At 30.0% G+C, this 18,771-nt stretch overlaps 2 protein-coding genes across 4 annotated transcripts in view; one reads left to right on the forward strand and one right to left on the reverse strand.

Moving 5' to 3' along the window:
* Positions 1 to 6,726, reverse strand: part of LOC131854473 (fatty acyl-CoA reductase wat-like) — a 33,789-nt gene extending 27,063 nt beyond the window's left edge. Inside the window, exon 1 of the mRNA XM_059205593.1 lies at positions 6,616 to 6,726. The gene's annotated coding sequence lies outside the window, so the exon portion shown is untranslated. The remainder of the gene's footprint in view (positions 1 to 6,615) is intronic.
* Positions 701 to 17,474, forward strand: LOC131854466 (fatty acyl-CoA reductase wat-like). Of its 3 annotated transcripts, none has more exons than XM_059205585.1 (11): positions 701 to 787; positions 8,095 to 8,268; positions 9,035 to 9,125; positions 10,183 to 10,305; positions 11,185 to 11,309; positions 11,897 to 12,055; positions 12,195 to 12,304; positions 13,358 to 13,425; positions 14,133 to 14,328; positions 14,791 to 14,971; positions 16,103 to 17,474. In XM_059205585.1, the coding sequence occupies exons 2-11, from the start codon at positions 8,099 to 8,101 to the stop codon at positions 16,455 to 16,457; spliced, it is 1,578 nt and encodes a 525-aa protein (XP_059061568.1). In that variant the 5' UTR covers positions 701 to 787; positions 8,095 to 8,098; the 3' UTR covers positions 16,458 to 17,474. The 3 variants fall into 3 exon arrangements, with proteins under 3 accessions (XP_059061568.1, XP_059061566.1, XP_059061567.1); XM_059205583.1 differs by lacking the exon at positions 701 to 787 and adding an exon at positions 6,879 to 6,999; XM_059205584.1 differs by lacking the exon at positions 701 to 787 and adding an exon at positions 7,012 to 7,202.
* Positions 17,475 to 18,771: the final 1,297 nt, after the last annotated feature.

Below are 18,771 nucleotides of genomic sequence, written 5' to 3' on the forward strand. Positions count from 1 at the left end.
TCTTGTGATACAATCTATCGTCATGACCAAATATAAACCATTCATTTGTTTATACGTAAAAGTAACAAATGGACATGCATATTTTCCCACATGTGTAAAACCAGCTATAATCTGTGACTTCGACAGTTTTTTAAGCACAAGCATACATTTTGTCCATCTTCGTGATACAATATATCCCCTCGTCGCTTTAATATACATTTAGCCGTTCAGTCGCGAAGGTAACAAACAAGCAAACGGACATACATTTTCGCATTTATTAGTTGTAGGTATAGATTTAATATTAACTATTATCCCATAGCTTTAAGTTGTGAATTGAAGTAAAATATTTTTCTATATTTTATTGATCTATTAGAATAATTATTATCTATATTCTAAACATATAAGTATCCAACCATCTTTACAAACAAACATAATAGTATTTATTACAATTTATACAAAAATATTGACCGAAGTGAATGTAATCACTTCGGTCAATATTTTTGTATAAATTGTTTCATTTAGCATATAGTTGGTAACCCTACAAGTGCCGAGCATCATTTTACTTGTATTTAAAAATCTGAGAAATGAAGATAATGATCATCCTTGATATTTCGGAAGATATATATAAGAGCTCACTGGAGAAATTTCCTGCAGTTGACTATATGCGTGCAAGTGAGTTTCGAATTAATTATGATAGGATATATTCGCTTTTCTTTCTTGCCTAAGAATTCTTGTCATATGTAATCATAAAACAGTAAAATTTATATGGATTATTCGTAAGAAGTGTTTCTACATTTGAGTAATAAAAGTAAGTACAAACAAGTACACATGTATTTTATAAAATAACTAACTTTTATTAGGAGATATCGCATCAATATAAAAAACATGAACATGTTTGAAGGATATTGAAAACTTGCTCTATTCCATTCTAGCTTACGTAATACAATGATAATTTCTTTCACACGCTAAAAAAAATTTATAACAATTCGTACATATAAATAATGTCAATATGATAAAATATTATGTGGACTAAGTAAAAATAATATTTTTTAGCGTTTTGCTAAAAAATATTATTTTACTTAAACTCTATCTATACTTGAATTGGAGTGTTTCATTAATAGAAATGAGAAAAATGAGGTCTTGATTTAACATAATGTACCTATAGTGAAACCAACGATACATGTTACCATATAAATAACTTGCACCTTCACTACAATCAGATATAGATCTCTGAATAGACTCAATCAGGAAAAACCTGTTTACACAAGTTCAATATCTAGACTTTCAAGTTAAGTTCATGCGATGAAGGTACCTTGATGCGAGACTTTAATTATAGTTGGCTTATTGTACTAAGAATTCCATAAAAATATAGTTTGTATGCAAATATTGCAATTAGTTATTTGAAGGAAGGTTTACATTATAGTAAGTTGACTATGTAAAGCATTCGCGCAAGTAAAATTAAAAGTGTAAAGGCAGCCTAATATTATGAGTTCATTGATCAGCGTGTGTGGCCTAAGACAATAGGTTGACCTTATGTTCGTGCATTAATGTGATTTTATTAAAGCAACCGATAATCGATAGCATTAACGTATAGAATATGCATAATTTGGGAAACGTTTAATACCTTTTTATATAATTTGAATCGGAAACAAGTTGACAATCCACGAAATGAAATTAGTTTGCTATATTCAAAACAAATATCACTCATGATCTTCGTCCCAGTAGAGATATTTGAGAGGAATTAGATATATCAATAATATTAAAATCAAATATGACTAGCTTAAAATCACTGGCCTTATGACAACTCTATTGTGTTTTACCACCGGGTCAGATATGCGAAACAATTAAGTTTATTAATGGTCTTAACTATTACCCGAGAGATTGTCTAAACTTTCAATTGACAAACGTTATTCAGACATGTGTGAGTGGTTTAAATATAGATTGGAAATGTTAAACGTTTACATAACTCGCTTCTTGCCGGTAATGAAACAAATGCCTTACGAGTTCAAGAACGTCATGGAAATTGTAACGAGGAAATCATTATGATAGCTCTGTCCTTATTTGTATTAAGTGACTACAAGTATGAAAACAGATAAATTTCCAATATTATCACGGACGAATTCACCTTGAAACAAATTGCTCATTGCAAAATTATAGTGTTCCATAGTTTTTCATACGTATGACAAATACGATTATAATTATATATAGCACAATTCTACGGCTGGAATAATCAGTACAGTTTAGTATTAATTTTAAATTGCATATAAAACTTATACAAAAGTAGAAATTCATGCAATCTCTGTCAGACAATATTTAGGACACTGTAAAGCATATTATGCCAAATTGCTGCCTATTTCAAGTATTTATGTAATGTACCTATTTATTTAATCTATGTATTTATGTAATCTATTTTTATGTATTCTTTTGAGGATCTGATTTTTCCTTTATTTTCCCCTTAATCACTCGAGATCTCAGCCCAGATATTAATACCTAGCGGTGCCATATAATAAATCCGATAAGAGTTGATCATCAGCCGCTCTATAAGTCATTTAGTTTAGAGAGCTCTCTGCTTCCGGTAAAGCTGTAAATGCCACTTATAATTTGCATTACAGTAGTCCTAGAAAAGAACTAAAAAGTTCTATGTGTTATTTATTTAGACTCTTTTATGCTTTGATTATGGAATAACCAAGTCATTAAAAAGAATGCGTATCTCTGATAAATAAGTGGCTTCTGTCTTACGATTATTGTCTGGTTTGTACTAATACAGGTAACAAGAACCAGATTATTAGAGTAATTATGTAGTACTTAATCATAAGAAAATAACAACAAACAACTTTACCAATTATATATACATGTACGGTATTAAGTTAATTCACATGCGTTCCATCAAAATAGAATACATATAAAGTATTTGTATTTCCTATTAGTACGGCACTAACGTGATTTTGTAAACTGCTTTAATTTGAATAATGAAATATAGCAGTGACATTACGATAATAAAAAGGCCACTGCTGATACAGTTGCAAACACAGTTTATGTCTGCAATTTCCAAATTAATATGCTAGTTTATTATAAATTTTAAACTGCTTTAAATGAGAAAACATAAAACAATACAATGAATAAAATGGCATTTCGTTACATACCTGATAAATCCCCAAATGTTAGTAGCTACATTATTTGAATAATAATTTCCCAGCCCAGAACGAATAGTAAGAAAGAAATAAAGTCTAGGATACATATTTATTTGTAAATAGTTAATTTTTTCATAAGTATTGCAAGTTAAAACTTGTTGGGTATTCTCACGATCCGACTATAAAAACTCTACTATGATTGTAGCTCTACGTTCTTAGAACTCGTTTTACCACGTCTCCTGTGGATATAAAAAATAAAATAATTTTCTGGAGTCACTAGGGGAGTTATTTCATTGTATTGCAGCATATACTCGGATGTATATTTTAAGATAACAACGAGGCAACAGACATATAGAAAAGCATGAAAATGTATTAAAGTTATTTAATCCGTCTTAACATCGTCTTAACAGGGATCGCGTGGAAGTCGACCTAATAAGGTACTTTAGTAGCAATATTTAATAGCAATAATAATAAATCAGGGGAATTCAGATAGCACTATCTAATATCAAACCAATAAGAGGTTTTAGTATATACTAAATAATGTAGGTACTAAACAATTATAGAAATACTAAATTTATTTTTGTTATGTAAATTTATACATAATAGAAAACACCCAGATCGATACAAAAAATAGTACTTATGAATATATATACCTAAATGTATAAATTGTTTGAGAAATCGAACTCATACCCATCGGAAGTCAGGCGGTGTGTTAAACCGATAGACCACCAAGCAAGACACTATTATACTTATACTAAAAATCCTTTGTCACAATTAAAGGTCATTATATATCAGTATTAGGTGGGATCTAGTATTTAAATTAACATTTTTAGTGTCTACACGTGGATATTTATATATAAGGTTGAATTAATTATGCAATATATATAGGAAGACATTATTTGGAGAGGACTATTTAATCTGTATAAATGAATATTACAACTACGAATATCATCTTCTATCTTTTTATTTCGAAATACGAGATCATGGTAGAGGACGATTACAAATAAATAAATGAATTAGATTAGACATATAATATTAGAATCCTTACCTAATACACCTACCAGATATTTTACTTATATATATGTATATATAAGTAAATAAATGTCAGGAATTAAGCTAACATTTAATTTTTTATATAATTTATTCGTTTGAAATATATCAAATTATAAAATCTCTTTAAAAAGTATAGTGTCGGTAACACTGAACCTGATGGAAAAAAAATTTGTTTGCTTAAATAAAAACTTTATACCCACATAAAAAAGAAATAACCGACTCACCAAATAATATCATAATATGAGATAATAAATAAAATATTTTAAAAGTTATATTTTATCGAGGATTTGAAAATACCAAACATATTGCATAATATTCACAAAAACAGCTAGGAATCGATATACAACAGAGATAGAACGGAGAATCTACAGCCATCAAAAATAATAAAATTAAAATAAATACTATAAAAACTAAAACATTCTGATATTTTTTCTATCTAAGAATAGAAGAAGAAGAAAGAAGTTGAGAAGCTACTGGAAGCGATATACAGAAGATCGCAATAAGACGTAAAGCACAAGAAAGCCTTGCGTGAGGCGCTGCTGGATTGTTATGATAACAGAATGAAAACCGTCCCAGTATTTTCTATTTGTAATATGTCAGAAATTACTTTATTAAGTTATCATTTCAATATCTACATAAAATCGTATCTACATATAATAGTATAAATGTAAATAATTTTAAAATAAATGGAAATTGATGAAGCAGGTCAAGTAATGAATATTTCATTAATTTCATTAAACCATTTTGAATTGAAACAGTTGATTTGTAAGTCAAAATAGCAGTTATAAATGTATCACTTAATTAACATATTCATATATTTACCCCCCTGTGTAAGAGGTCGTTAGCTAAATCGCTCATATATAAATATATATATTTATTCTAGGTACCTACAGTTTTATAGAGTAATTTCTCTACAGGCTATAACTAGATTTTGGTTTTATTAGTTTAGTTATTACCCTTTCTATATATCTGCTTCTAAGTCATTACTATAATTTTGTGAGAGTACACTTTATTATTAATAAATAAATATATATATGTCTAACATATAAATAGAAAGTAGTTGAAGTAGGTATTATGAGTGTAAGAAGTATAAAGTTACCTTAATTAATTATTTATTGATTGTAAAATTATATATCCGAGCTAAATAAGCGCAGTTTTAGTGTAGAATGACAAGTACGTAAGCAGTTTAAAGGCGAAACATAATTATTTAAAACTATTTTGCATTAACACCGTTTTTCCGCAGCAGTACAGGCTGCGCAATATACTTAAAAGGAATGGTAAAGTAGCTGACGAATCACCTGATGGAAAGTGTAATCTGTAATATATAATGTCAGTGAAACTGCGTAGATATAGTGTGTATATAGTAATGTAGTTTAGTTTTTTTTTTTAAGTAATTAAGTGGAGGATGATAGGATGAGTAGGAGATCAGGTTAGTTGGTTCACCGTGACAAATTCACTAGGAATTTATCGCGATGATTTCCAGGAGGAACCGCGAGGAGGTCAACCTGACTTGGTACATTGCTGGCGATGGAGTAATTAGTTCACATTACTATCAATCCCTTTGCTCCAGTATTATAATATTCATACACGTGTTCAGAGCTTCAGGCTTCGAAAAAACTCATTTCAACGATATATATATACTTATACCTATAACTTAAAAATTATTGGTCAGACCTTTATAGAATTTATATGGAGAATGGCCCACGAGACGTGCCAGTATTAAAATTAAAAAAGAATACAATCACTCGATCCTAACTAAGGTAACGCATATAAAAAATACAGTGAACTTGATTACATTTTTTTTAAAGGTGGTTGAAAATAAGCCTTGATTAGTTATAGAATCAAGTAAAAACACAAATAAAAAAATTGTTATTGCATTCGACAGATCTACCATTATGACTAATAAATTACCACTTCCGGTAGTTTTTCAACTGTTATTGTAATATTTTTTGTCATACTTATTTTATTTTTTAAGAAGACGAAACTTCAAATTCTATATAGGTACGAAATAACTATTAATTCTTTAATTATTATTTAAAATACTTTTCACTACTTCATTACTTATATTCACGTAATAAAATAAATTCGCAGCAGTATTTGGATACATTTTAATGTATTTGAAATCAAACAATAGTACATTTTCTTATATACCTATAGATATGGGTAAATGAGAAATTTATTGTTTATTAATAAAATGTAACATTATTATTTGTTTTCCTGGGTAAAAATAGGTAATTTATAAAATTCTACGGCTAGTTTGAAAAACAAACCTATTTCGAAACTTCAGAATTGTCACGGGTATTCCTGTAAATAAAAAAAAAACGCGCAAATGCCTGACTTATTATGAAACTTAAAAAACATATAAAACATGTCTTATAGTAATTTGACGCTCGGTAATAGCAATCTACCCCATGATCGAACATGCATAAAAAGCATTAAAAAAAATACTTACCAATTTTTCTTTTCCTAGTTAGAAAACCACTGAACTATTTATTAATTCCTAAAGAGATGTCCGCTTTGGTCCGCGTTCAAGAATACACTATATAATGGGTCGTATAATCGCAAAGGATGGCGATCAGTGCTTAAGTTGCGCGCGCGCAGCCTTTTTGTTTACCGACTGCTAAGAATGTGAGTACCATGTTTACGTGACACGCTTCGAAATGTGACATTACGTTCGGGATTAAATATATATGTGCATTATACAAAATATTAGTCGAATCATGGCAAACGTTTATTATTACCCAATAATATACATTACAATACCTAAAATAGTTCTCGAATGACCTTGATCATTAATTTAACAGTCACGTACACGAGTGGATTTAAATTGCTGATGGTTTGTATTATTTGCCATTAATTATACATAGTTTTGGAATATAATTATTTTCACGTATAACATAGGAAGTCAAGTGAAATTTGATTATACGGTGGCTTGACTCTTTAGTTATCAGGAACACTACGGATAGCATGATAGCGTACTATCAGAAGTGTTACTTAACGATGTCATGTTCGTGGTGGTATTGTTGCCATTCCTGACGAGTAAGTATCATTGATATAAGTTTTATTACATATAATAATATTTGATTAATTTTATAATTATAATTTACAATTTTTAAGATGTCGGTTATTCCTGTCTTTATATTTCCAGAGTCCAGAATAGCATTCCTACCTTTTGTTTATCCAACTAATTAATAGTATACAACCATTGGTGATCTAAACTATTCCTATACAATTACCGACCACCTTGTGGATTAGCGGTTTAGCACACCGCTTTAATTCCGATGGCCGCGGGATCGATTCCTCGTACGGTACAAACATTATATGCTTATTTGTATAGAGCATTTATATCTGTTGATTAGTAACCATAACACAAGCTCTGCTAATCTTAAGCCAAGATGGCGCTGTGTCGTGTGTTAATTTTTCAGGTTTATTATTATGTTTCTATTCTTAATGTAATATTCACCCGCGCGGGCCTTAGCCAAGTGTGGAGAGGTTACTTTATGTGAAGGTATTATTCTTGAGGAAGAAAATCAGAAATCAGAAGTCATATTTTTCTAGTAATAGTATATTATTTTTATTATTATTATAATAATGTTATACGATTGTTTTGATATAAGATATGTTAGTGGATTGATACGGTATGATAAATTTATAAAAGTTATTATAGAAGGAAAGAGAGGGAGAGGAAGACAAAGTGGCAAGAGCTCCACCGGCAAGAGCGTCGCTATTAAATATGAATTAATGGATGATAGTGAAATTAAAGGATAGTAGGCATGAATCTTAGTCTTCAGGAATGGTAACACGAACCACGTTCGACACATCAAAACACAATTGCCGTGGTGCTGTTCATGCATTTAGGAGATGGCTGCCACTTTTCATCAGGTAGACAGTCAGTTTGCTATTCCAGTTACACGAAATAAAATGTTTTTAGGACCATGGACCCAGCAGTTGCAATAGAACAAGCAGCTCTGCTAAAACAGAAGGCAATGAAGGAAGCTATATCAAAAGGTGACTCCGACATACAACAGTTTTACGCAAACCGCATCTTACTCATTACTGGAGGAACAGGATTTTTGGGGAAACATCTTATTGAGAAGCTACTAAGGTGAATATATATTTTCTATAACAAATATATACAGGAACCTGTATAATATATTTAAAAACTTAACAATTTGTACTTATATATTTGTTGGACTGGTGGTTAGTACAAACTAATTACACAGAGTACAAACTAAGTACAGAAACTGCTGAACCAAATTCTCTGCTGTTTACCTCATCTTTTCATCACAATTATTGTATGTTTGATTTCAATTAGTTCACGAAAACAGGTTACTTGTTATTAATACAATAACTTATGCATGAAGTGGCGGCCTCAACTTATGTTTGACGGGCTTAACTTCTTAACAACTTAAGAAGCAAAAGAGAAATATATACATAAATTTGTTTATTATTGTTTATTATATTATAAACAACAAGAACTAATTTGGTCGATGGTCTAGTGGTTTAGCAAACTTTTAAGTCGCGGGTTCGATTGTTCGCACGCTACAAACATTTGTATTCATGAGTATGATTGTTTGTATCGGTCTAGTTGTTTTTTGTCTAATTACAAAAAAAAATAGCTAAGTATTTATATCAGTTATCTAGTACCTATAACACAAACTCTGCTTATCGTGGGACTAGATGGCACTGTGTTAATTGTCCAGGTATATGTTTATGTTATTATTTATATATAAATAAAAAAGAGAAACAAGTGCAAGGGCAAGTAAAACGTATATAACGTTTAGAAAATAGAGTTAGCAACTTTCATTTTATAAACGAAACCTGTAGAAACTCATAACATTAGAAGACAGATAGAAAATTTTCTTTTTCAGATCGTGCGACATTAAAAAAATATATTTATTGTTGCGAACTAAAAAGAACAAATGTGCGGAGACACGAATTCATGAAGTTTTACAGGATCCGGTGAGTAGTCTATAAAATTATTTATAAGGCCGGTATTATTGTGTACATTTCAACAACCTTAATGGAAAATCTCACGTAATTGATCGCATCCATTAATTATTTTGATATTTTTCATTAGGTTGCTGAAATGTACATAATAATATAATACATATCGCTGTTATGCGAACTTACACAGTAGCATCTCAAACAGGGTCGCCAAACTTAAAAAAATATGCTTGTAAAAAGTCGAAATATCGTATATGGGCTAATTTTGTGCGTCATAGTATTTTGACCAATTAATATATGTCAAAATATCGTACAATAAAATCTTGTACGAGGATGAAATGTATCGATGTCGTCGTATCGAAAATCGTAAATCTCAAATAAATAGGATAAAGAAGAAGCAGATGTTGATAATGATATATGTACATGTACGATGATTCCCGTACGATTGGCATCCTTTCTTATCATTGTTTAATAGCTGGCCAGTCAGATGCAAAATATGTCACATGAAATTACGGGAAGACGAAGGATGAGACAAATGTCACGATATCTTATCAAGGAGGTAGTGGTATTGTTGTAGAAATAGTCAAATTTGCCTCACGTAATTCATGTCCCCTTACCGATAAAAAAACATGTTTATTCAAATGAAACTAAGCAAGTTTTAAAGGGGTTGTAGAAGCTCACCTGTTGGTTTGTTAATTCGATTCGTTAGACTATCTATAAGTTATAAGTAGTGAAGGTGAGTGTTAATGCATTCTAAAAGGGCCTAGTAAACCTACAACCGTGTCACACCTACACAAGTTACGGGCGTTATTTGGGGTTTCTCTTCCGGTAGACGGTATCAAAGCCTAAGACGTCATCTTAATTACTGGTTTTTACATTATTATATTGTTATTTTACCGGATCATTTGGGATGTAAATTCAGCTAAGAATAAATTCATCCTTCCATTTATTAACAGAAAACTTGGCTGCTGATGGAGAATCTGAAAGATAAGAGCAATATGTAATAGTTTACTAATTTTAAAATTGCCCTTTTATACCTATATATAGTATGTTGCTTTTTATTTGTTTTCAGGTATTTGATAGTCTTAGAAATCAGAGACTAAATTTTGCCAAAAAGTTAACGGCTGTGGTAGGCGACGTCAATGAACTTGGTCTTGGACTTGGCGATGAAGATAGGAAAAAAATTGCAACTGAAGTATATATTATTTTATTATATATTTGTATTCATGAGTATGATTGTTTGTATCGGTGCTGGGTGTTTTCTATATATATTAAGTACTAGCTGTTCCGGCGACTTCATCCGCTTGGAATTTAACTTTATTTTACTAAAATATAAGTAGCCTAAGTTACTCCTTATTACATCAGCTACCTGCCAAAAAAAGTCCCGGTCCAGCCATTTCAGAGATTAGCCGGAACAAACAGACAGACAGACAAAAATGTAAAAAAAAATATTTTGGTGTATGTACCATATTTATATTCATATGCATGTAGTAAAAAACGATTATTTCAATATTACAAACAGACAATTTTATTTATATTTATAGATTATAGATATGTATTAATATCAGTGGTCTAGTAACCATAACACAAGCTCTGCTTAGCTTAGGACTAGATGGATGGATTGGTGAATTGTCCTGAAATATTATTATTATTAAATTTATCAAAATGTGTGTTTATTTGTAACTCAAAACATTACGCTAGTCTAAAAATTTATTCTAAATAAGTAGCACCAAGTTTGTCTTTTAGCAAGTAGTAAATAGTGAATTGAAGAACACTGGTAGAATTTATAATTTAATAATGTAACTCATAATTAGCATTGCCAAGTATGAATTAGCTTTGTAGAATGTACATTTGACTAGCTTCATTTTCTTCCAATACGGATAATATATTTATATGGGACCAGATAGTTTCTAGAGGGAACCATCGAAATGGGATCAATTTTAGTAAGATAATACAAACAATGGAATCAAATTGTTAAAGATAAAATGGGAAGTATGTGTTGACCTAAGACATCGTTTGATTCAAGTTTCAATTATTTTAATTACTGAATTAAATATAGAAATTTATTTTTCAGGTAGAAATCATAGTTCATGCAGCCGCTACTACAAGGTTCGACGATACTTTGAAAAACGCAACAATTACTAATGTAAGGGGAACGAGAGAGATTCTGACCTTGGCTAAAAATTGTAAGAAACTCAGGTTTGTTGTAGACTATATATACATACATATGTTAATTATTATTAATATATATTATAGTACACATTATGATACTTATATGTCCGTAGTTTCCACTTAACCACCTGTAAATTATTAAAAGGAATGTCGTATCTAAATCTACATATCTACTGCATTATGTAGGTTACTATAACGCGTCTGATTTTGGTTAAATTATACTTATATTTAGGTAAGACTTTCTTCAAAATCTTTGTGGGCAGCCACTTATTTCTCTCACAAAATAACTTACATTGCAGATTGGACATAAAAAGAAATTGTGTCGAAGATATATATAACATTTAGCTATAACAAATACAACGCAAGAGAAAATCTGTGAATATAAAATTTGTGATGTCGTGCTGTAAATAGTAAAAGATTTTTCGAATAGTCATGCATTATTTATGATTTTGCGAATTCAATGTATACTCATAAAATTTGCATTCTTTTGTTTACAGTACATATTATAAAATCGTATCTGAAAAAGATGAAGAATTCCTTTCATTACAACCGTCACAATTAACAGTGCCCATGACTTTTCTATTTGAAAATACATTCGAAGGATTTTTTTACAGATCCTTCGTTTACATATCGACTGCCTACAGTTTAGCTACAAAGGATAATATGAAAACTGATATTTTAGAAAAATTCTACCCAAGCCCCATAGAGCCTGAGAAATTGATTGATATCGCTGAGAATTTCAACGACAAAGCATTGGAAGATGTTTGCTTAAGGTTGGTTTGCTCCTTGTTACTTCCGAGCCAAATACCTATATATTTTTTTATATACTTAATTTTACCATTTGGTTTTATTTGAATTTATTACAATTGAAATAAGAATGGAGTATAAAATAACAAGATTTGTAAATTTCAGATTGAGAAAACAATGGCCGAATACATACACGTTTACGAAAATTGTAACTGAGGAATTAATTCGTCTTAATACAGACGATTTGCCAATCTGTATCGTTAGACCGACAATTGGTGAGTAAAATATAATTTAATTCTGGGTTATTAGTGTTTTCGCTTTTATAATTCTAAGGGTTCTACGCCCTTAGCTTGATAAAGTATAACTTTGTTAATAAAATATTAATATTTATACAAATTACACACAAGTTGTATTTATAAGGGTGTTTTCTATGTATAATATGTATGTATTCACGAAAAAATATATATATTAAAAATATACTAGTATGTGTATCAGTTACCTATCTAGTATCCATAACACAAATTTTAGCTATAGTCTGTTTTAATCCCGTGGACTAAATTGACATGTATAAATGTCAAACTTTCAAATAATGTTACCACTTGTAGCGGGGTAGTGGTGTTCCTGCGATACCGATTTTTTTTTATCGGAAACTTTTATTTTAACATCTAATATGTTATCTTGGGTCTAGGTTGCGCTGTGTGAAATGTCCTGAAATTATTATTAGATAACTATTATAAGAGAATAGCTACCGGCCACGGCTTCACAAGGGTGTACTTGTGTTATACATATAAAACTTTTTCTTGAATTACACTACCTATTTCTGTAACTGCATAAAAATTTAAAATATATAAACGAACAGACAATGTAAGCTACTTCACTTTATATCTACTATGTAAAGAATACGGTAACGGTACGGTTACGGTAAATAATACAATTATTATGAAGACTGTTATTTCAATGTTTGAATGAAGTAAATAAATAAAAGTATATAATACATGTAACTAATTATACGTGAATTGGTGAAGCAATTTTAAATCATTTTAGAATAGTTCATCTCTAGCCAATGGAACTAATGTTTCATACGCATTTGGTTCAGTATTGAAATATAAAATAAAAAAATCTGTCATTATTTTTCAAAGACTATAAGCTTTAACCAGAAATGCAATTATTTTTATAATATAGTGTTTATGTTTAAATTTGTTATCAACATTTGAGAATTGTTCCTTAAGCAAAAATTACACAATTAATTAAATTCGAGCTATTTCAATATTGAAAATTATAATTGTTATATTACTTATGTTTTTATATATATTTATCTTTTTTTACAGTAATCGGGTCGTACAGTGAACCGTCACCGGGATGGTTGGACAAGAGTAACGTATTTGGGGCTAGTGGGGTAAGTGAAAGGGCGAAATTTTATTTAGATATGTCCTAACTTATCTAAGAAATAATTACTTATCTTATCCTTGAATCAGTTTAATATACAATAAATTTATAAAAAATACGTAGTGTAATGTTGGGTTATTATTATTACGTACAGTGTCTGACACTTTTTTTTTTAAATAAAGACAAATAGCTTCTTAATGAAATAATATAACAGTTAAAAAAATATAAAATAATTTAAGTTTCAATTAAACAGAGTAATGTAAATGTGAAAGAGAAATTCTTTGTTTATTGTAAATTTGATATCAGTTATACGACATTGTATAAGTACTAGATGAAAACCCGGATTCGCTCGTAGGTGGGTAGTGGGTAGATATTTCTGTAGTCATCGGTTCTCATGGAACATTAAAAGTAAGCAAGGCATAGATTTGTAAAGCTTCGTTCATTGTGTTTAATAAATATAGTAAATAAAAGTGTAACTTTTGCAAATAATTTTTATTTTTTTGTAAAACTTTAAATTGGGCTAAAAAGAACTTGTATCTAGAGCCGTAAAACAAGTTATATGTTGTCGACTCGAAATTAATATTTTTTTATGTTTTGTTATTCACATAAAGGTTTCGTTCGAGTCTACCGTACCCCTTGACGGAATTATTAATATAGAAGATAGTGATGCAAACAAAATCGCGATTAAAAACTTACAATTTATTAATTGTTTTCTAGATACTTCTTGGCCTTGGATTGGGAATCATCCACGTGGTTCTTGCTGATCCCGATATCAAAATAGACTTGATACCGGTCGATATGGTAACAAATACAATCATAGTTACCGGATGGCAGACATCAGACAAATGGTCATTAGGAGGGAAAGATACAATGATCTATACTGTTAGTAATTCTAGAAATCCATGTCTTTGGGGTAAGATCTGTTTAGTTTACTTTAAATAAATTACTGTACATAATGTTGTGTTTTTAGATATTATACAAGAAAAGAATATAAAAACTAAAAACAAATTTAAAATGTGAGAATATTTTTGACCGGATAAGGTAACACCTAGTTCTATAGTGCATATGCAATACAACAAATAAATAATCAATTTATATATATAACAAGCTGATGGTCCACTTGATCGTAGGACAGAACCGTCACCGTCGATGTAGCACCGGCCATATTATGACGAAATGTCGTAATGTTCTGGTAATGCATTGTCACTCATACACAAATGCCATACTACCCTGTAATTTGACTACCATATCTCACCTTTCATTTCGAAACAAAATTTACGTTTACATTAATCAAATTTGCGGCTAAAATAGACGAAACAGATATGACAATATCAACCTTGGTAAAAAAATACATTTTAGAATTTTTATTTTACAGGAATTTTAAATTCTTACATGAAAAACGACTTGAGAAGTATAATATCACCTAAAGCAGTTTGGTATTGCACTGCGGTGGAAACAAAATACGTTCAAGTGGCATATCTACTTACGTGGTTGTTTCATTTTATACCAGCATATTTTGTAGATGGAATACTATCAATAATAGGAAAAGAGCCAATGTAAGTATTCATTATTATCTATTTATCCATAATGATTATTCTTATTATTACTTCGTGCGTAATGTCAGACACAGTGTCTATTGCCGACGTTGTCGTAAATGGAAACTTTCGCTAAGAAAAAAAAAAATATCATGGCATGTTAGCTTACCGTCTCCCCTGATTAATTTGGTTCACTCTATGTTGTTTTTTACTAACGGAGAGATAGTTAAATATTTATATATATTAACATTTATAATATTTCTATTAGTTTGACGGCCTCGGTGGTCTAGCGGTTTACCACACCGCCTTACTTCCGATGGTCTCGGTTCGATTCCTTGCACGGTAAAAACATTTGCATTCATTACCATATAATATACGAAAAATGTTTTTACGAATAAAAATCTACGTATTTGTATCAGTTATCTAGTATCCATAACACAAGCTTTAGCTAACATAACTTGAGTTTAGAGGGCGCTGTGTGAATTGTCCTGAGATTACTATTATTATATTAATAATTTTGGTATTATTACAAAATTTATCCCACGACTATTAACTTACCTACTATAATAAATTAATGCATACAGTTAAGATTACTAATACGACTTTTGAATACTCAAGCTGTGTTGTAGATTCGTTTTTTTTAAGTTTGAACTCAGTTCTTATGTGAAACTATAAGGTATTTATAAACGTACGTCTTGACTGATCTATCTATGAATCTATCAACGTTGATAAATTGGAAAGGTTAATGTTTGAGGTTAGAAACAGGAAATTATGAATATAGAGGTCCCTTTTATTTATAGGCAGATAGACAAAAAAAACATTTTTATGTATAGAAACATTTAAATATTTTTATTCTTTCAAAGATATTTCATAATATCCCAAATTTAAATTTGAAAAATGAATCTGTATTATTGTAAACATGTACAACATTCATTTGTACATGAATTGTTTTTGTCAAATAGAAATAGAAATAGAAATAATCTTTATTCAAATAAACTCATTACAAGCACTTTTGAATGTCATATTTTGTTCTTCGGAATAATCTCGAAATGTATTCTTCTAATCTGAAATTACGAACTGACGGTAGATTTGACATGTTACGTATAAGAGTATGTAACAGGCCTATATGAATAAAGATATTTTGAATTTCAGATTAAACAAAGTCTACAATAAAGCCTGGAGAATTACGTCCGTTCTATCACATTTTACTACCAATGAATGGATTTTCACAGATACTAACACCATACAATTATATAAGAGTTTAACCAAAACCGATCAAGATATTTTTGCTTTCGACTCTAAAGTTATTAATTGGAAAGAAATGTTACTAATATGGGGTGTGGGATTAAGAAAGTACATATTGAAAGATGGTCTTAAAGATACAAATTTGAGTATGAAGAAACAGTTTTGGTTAAAGATTGTAAATTACATTGTAGTAGCGATTTATATGTTTATGTGGTGGTATATATTTTTATGTATATACTGGATTTTAAAGTTTGATTTCTAAAATTGTGTGCACTGAAGTAATTTGTTAAAAAGGCATATGCATGCGTAGATACCTTACTACCTCAGCCGCTTAATCGCTTACCTTTTAAGCTGTTTAAATTGTAGGTTGAGAAGGGACAGTAAAATTACAGGATAGGAGATACTTTTTTTCGAACTGTTTTAATGCTGAAAACTGATATGAAACTATAACTCTATAGTTTCATATCAGTTTTCAGCTACGAGGCATGACAACAGTCACATTGTTTGCCATTTTAATTCTTACAAATATAAATGCCTGTATTAAACTATACAATTCTTGGGACCTGATTTGTAAACATATATTTCTAAAATACGAATGTTATTACATAGGTATATATTATTAATTGTATATGTATTAGTAAATTTTATTAGATATATATATAAATTATTGTACAATCTAGCATTATTCGCGTTTTATTAAATTGTTAGAAATATAAATAAGTACCTATTTGTTATCAAAAGACATGGTCGAAGGCCGTGGCGAATAGAACTTTCTAATAGGCGAAATGCGTGAATTTCGACGATTAGGTATATTTTAATCACATCAAAGTGGAGGCTTTGAAAGACGTGTTAATCCTACGGTCCACATTAACTCTGTTTTGTAATGTGTAAATTGTTGTTTGTATTTTTTTGTAATTATCGTTGTGTCAAGACAAGTCAATAAAATTCTATTCTACATTAAAGCCAATGGCTTTGCGGCGAGCCATTGCATCCATGCATTTTCCACCGCATATAGGTATCACGGAGTGTACTGAGGAATTGTTCGAATTAATACCAGCTATTGAATTTCACAATCGCTATAGCACTACCCGCCAGAAACTAAAATAGCATCGTGCTCGTAAAAAGCGGTCCTCCAACGTGCGTTTTTCCAGAAACATTGTGGAATCACCTTCCAGAAATGGTATTTCCGAACCGATGCGATACAGAAACCTTCAAGAAAAGAGCTTATTTTTTTATTAAAAGACTGGCAATGAACTTGCAATACCCGGATGCTCATGGGCTGCGGTTATCACTTATCTACCATCAGGTGAACCGCAAGTTTATTTTGCTACAAAAAGCTTGTGTATTTTATTGACCAATTTGATATCCACAGCGGATACTGTTGACATCCTGGTGTTCGTGGTGTTATTTTTACGGTTAGGACTTTCCATCATATAGGTCGTAAGCTTGATTGCCATTTTAATTACCTACCCAAAAAACAGTTTGGATAACAATATATAACCTCAGGACAATTCACACAGCACCTAGTCACAAGTTAAGCTAAGCAAACAGCTGATATAAATACATAGAAAACACACAGACTGATATAAAAAATCATACTCCTGAATACAAATGTTTGTACTGTACGAGGAATGGAAATTGCGACCTTCCGAGTAAGGCGATGTGTTAAACCACTAGACCACCGAGGCCATCGAAAAATAATATGTAGGTATTTATGATTATATGATATAAAAAATATATGTATTGTTCATTCATTTATTTCACTAAAAAATTTAGATTCAATTATTTGTGTACATTTTTTTAAAGGAACACAGCATATCACTAGCCATTATACTATAGAATAAATTACAATGCTATAATTATGTCAAGCAAAATATGAATTTTTACACCAATGAAATATAAATATATACACCTTTTTTATATACACAATTATTTTTTATAATTTTACAAACACATTATAATACTATATCTTCTTTTTTTTATTACAATATCGAATACTTACACAGACCTTAATATATTTTTTACTTATATTTATGTAAAAAAAACTACATTTATATAAAATAATCTACTTAAAGTAGCTAATAAAAACATTTCATCAATGAAATTATAAAAATAAAACAAAAATTATTCATTTACCTACATATTAATTTTTACTACTGGAATGTCTGTAATTTTAGTATTTTTTTTTAAATCATAAATGCAGATTAGTAAAACTCAATAACGACAATTAGTACAAAGCCATGTAGTAAATCTCATATGTAGATTGTGGATATCTATTAAGAATTGACAAACCACAAAAAATACAGGACAAATTCCTGTATGTTTTTGTGTTTTGTCTGTAAAAAATAAATTATATAGAAAACGTTTTGTTCACACTACCGTAAAATAAAGGTACTAGATATGTACAAAAATGCCACGGAAGTTATTTAGTCGTCTATAATTGTAGAACACGCGTCTATACATGAGACGAGTTAAAAGTAGGTGAATTAAAAGTCGCTTTTGGCACAAGTTCTGCCCACCTCGTAGGTACCGTGAAGGGCAAACTGGCTAAAAATCTATCTATAACAAATTGGTTG

Source organism: Achroia grisella, unplaced genomic scaffold (genome assembly GCF_030625045.1).
Source record: "Achroia grisella isolate CSIRO2021 unplaced genomic scaffold, CSIRO_AGI_Agris_v1 utg1186, whole genome shotgun sequence".
In the NCBI taxonomy this organism is placed as follows: domain Eukaryota; kingdom Metazoa; phylum Arthropoda; class Insecta; order Lepidoptera; family Pyralidae; genus Achroia; species Achroia grisella.

Excerpts from the sequence above, each read along its gene's own strand:
- LOC131854466 (XM_059205585.1), top strand. The coding sequence starts at position 8,099 with ATGGACCCAGCAGTTGCAATAGAACAAGCAGCTCTGCTAAAACAGAAG. Across the intron at positions 8,269-9,034 it reads CTTATTGAGAAGCTACTAAG|ATCGTGCGACATTAAAAAAA; the intron begins GTGAATATATAT and ends TTTCTTTTTCAG. Across the intron at positions 12,056-12,194 it reads TTGGAAGATGTTTGCTTAAG|ATTGAGAAAACAATGGCCGA; the intron begins GTTGGTTTGCTC and ends TGTAAATTTCAG.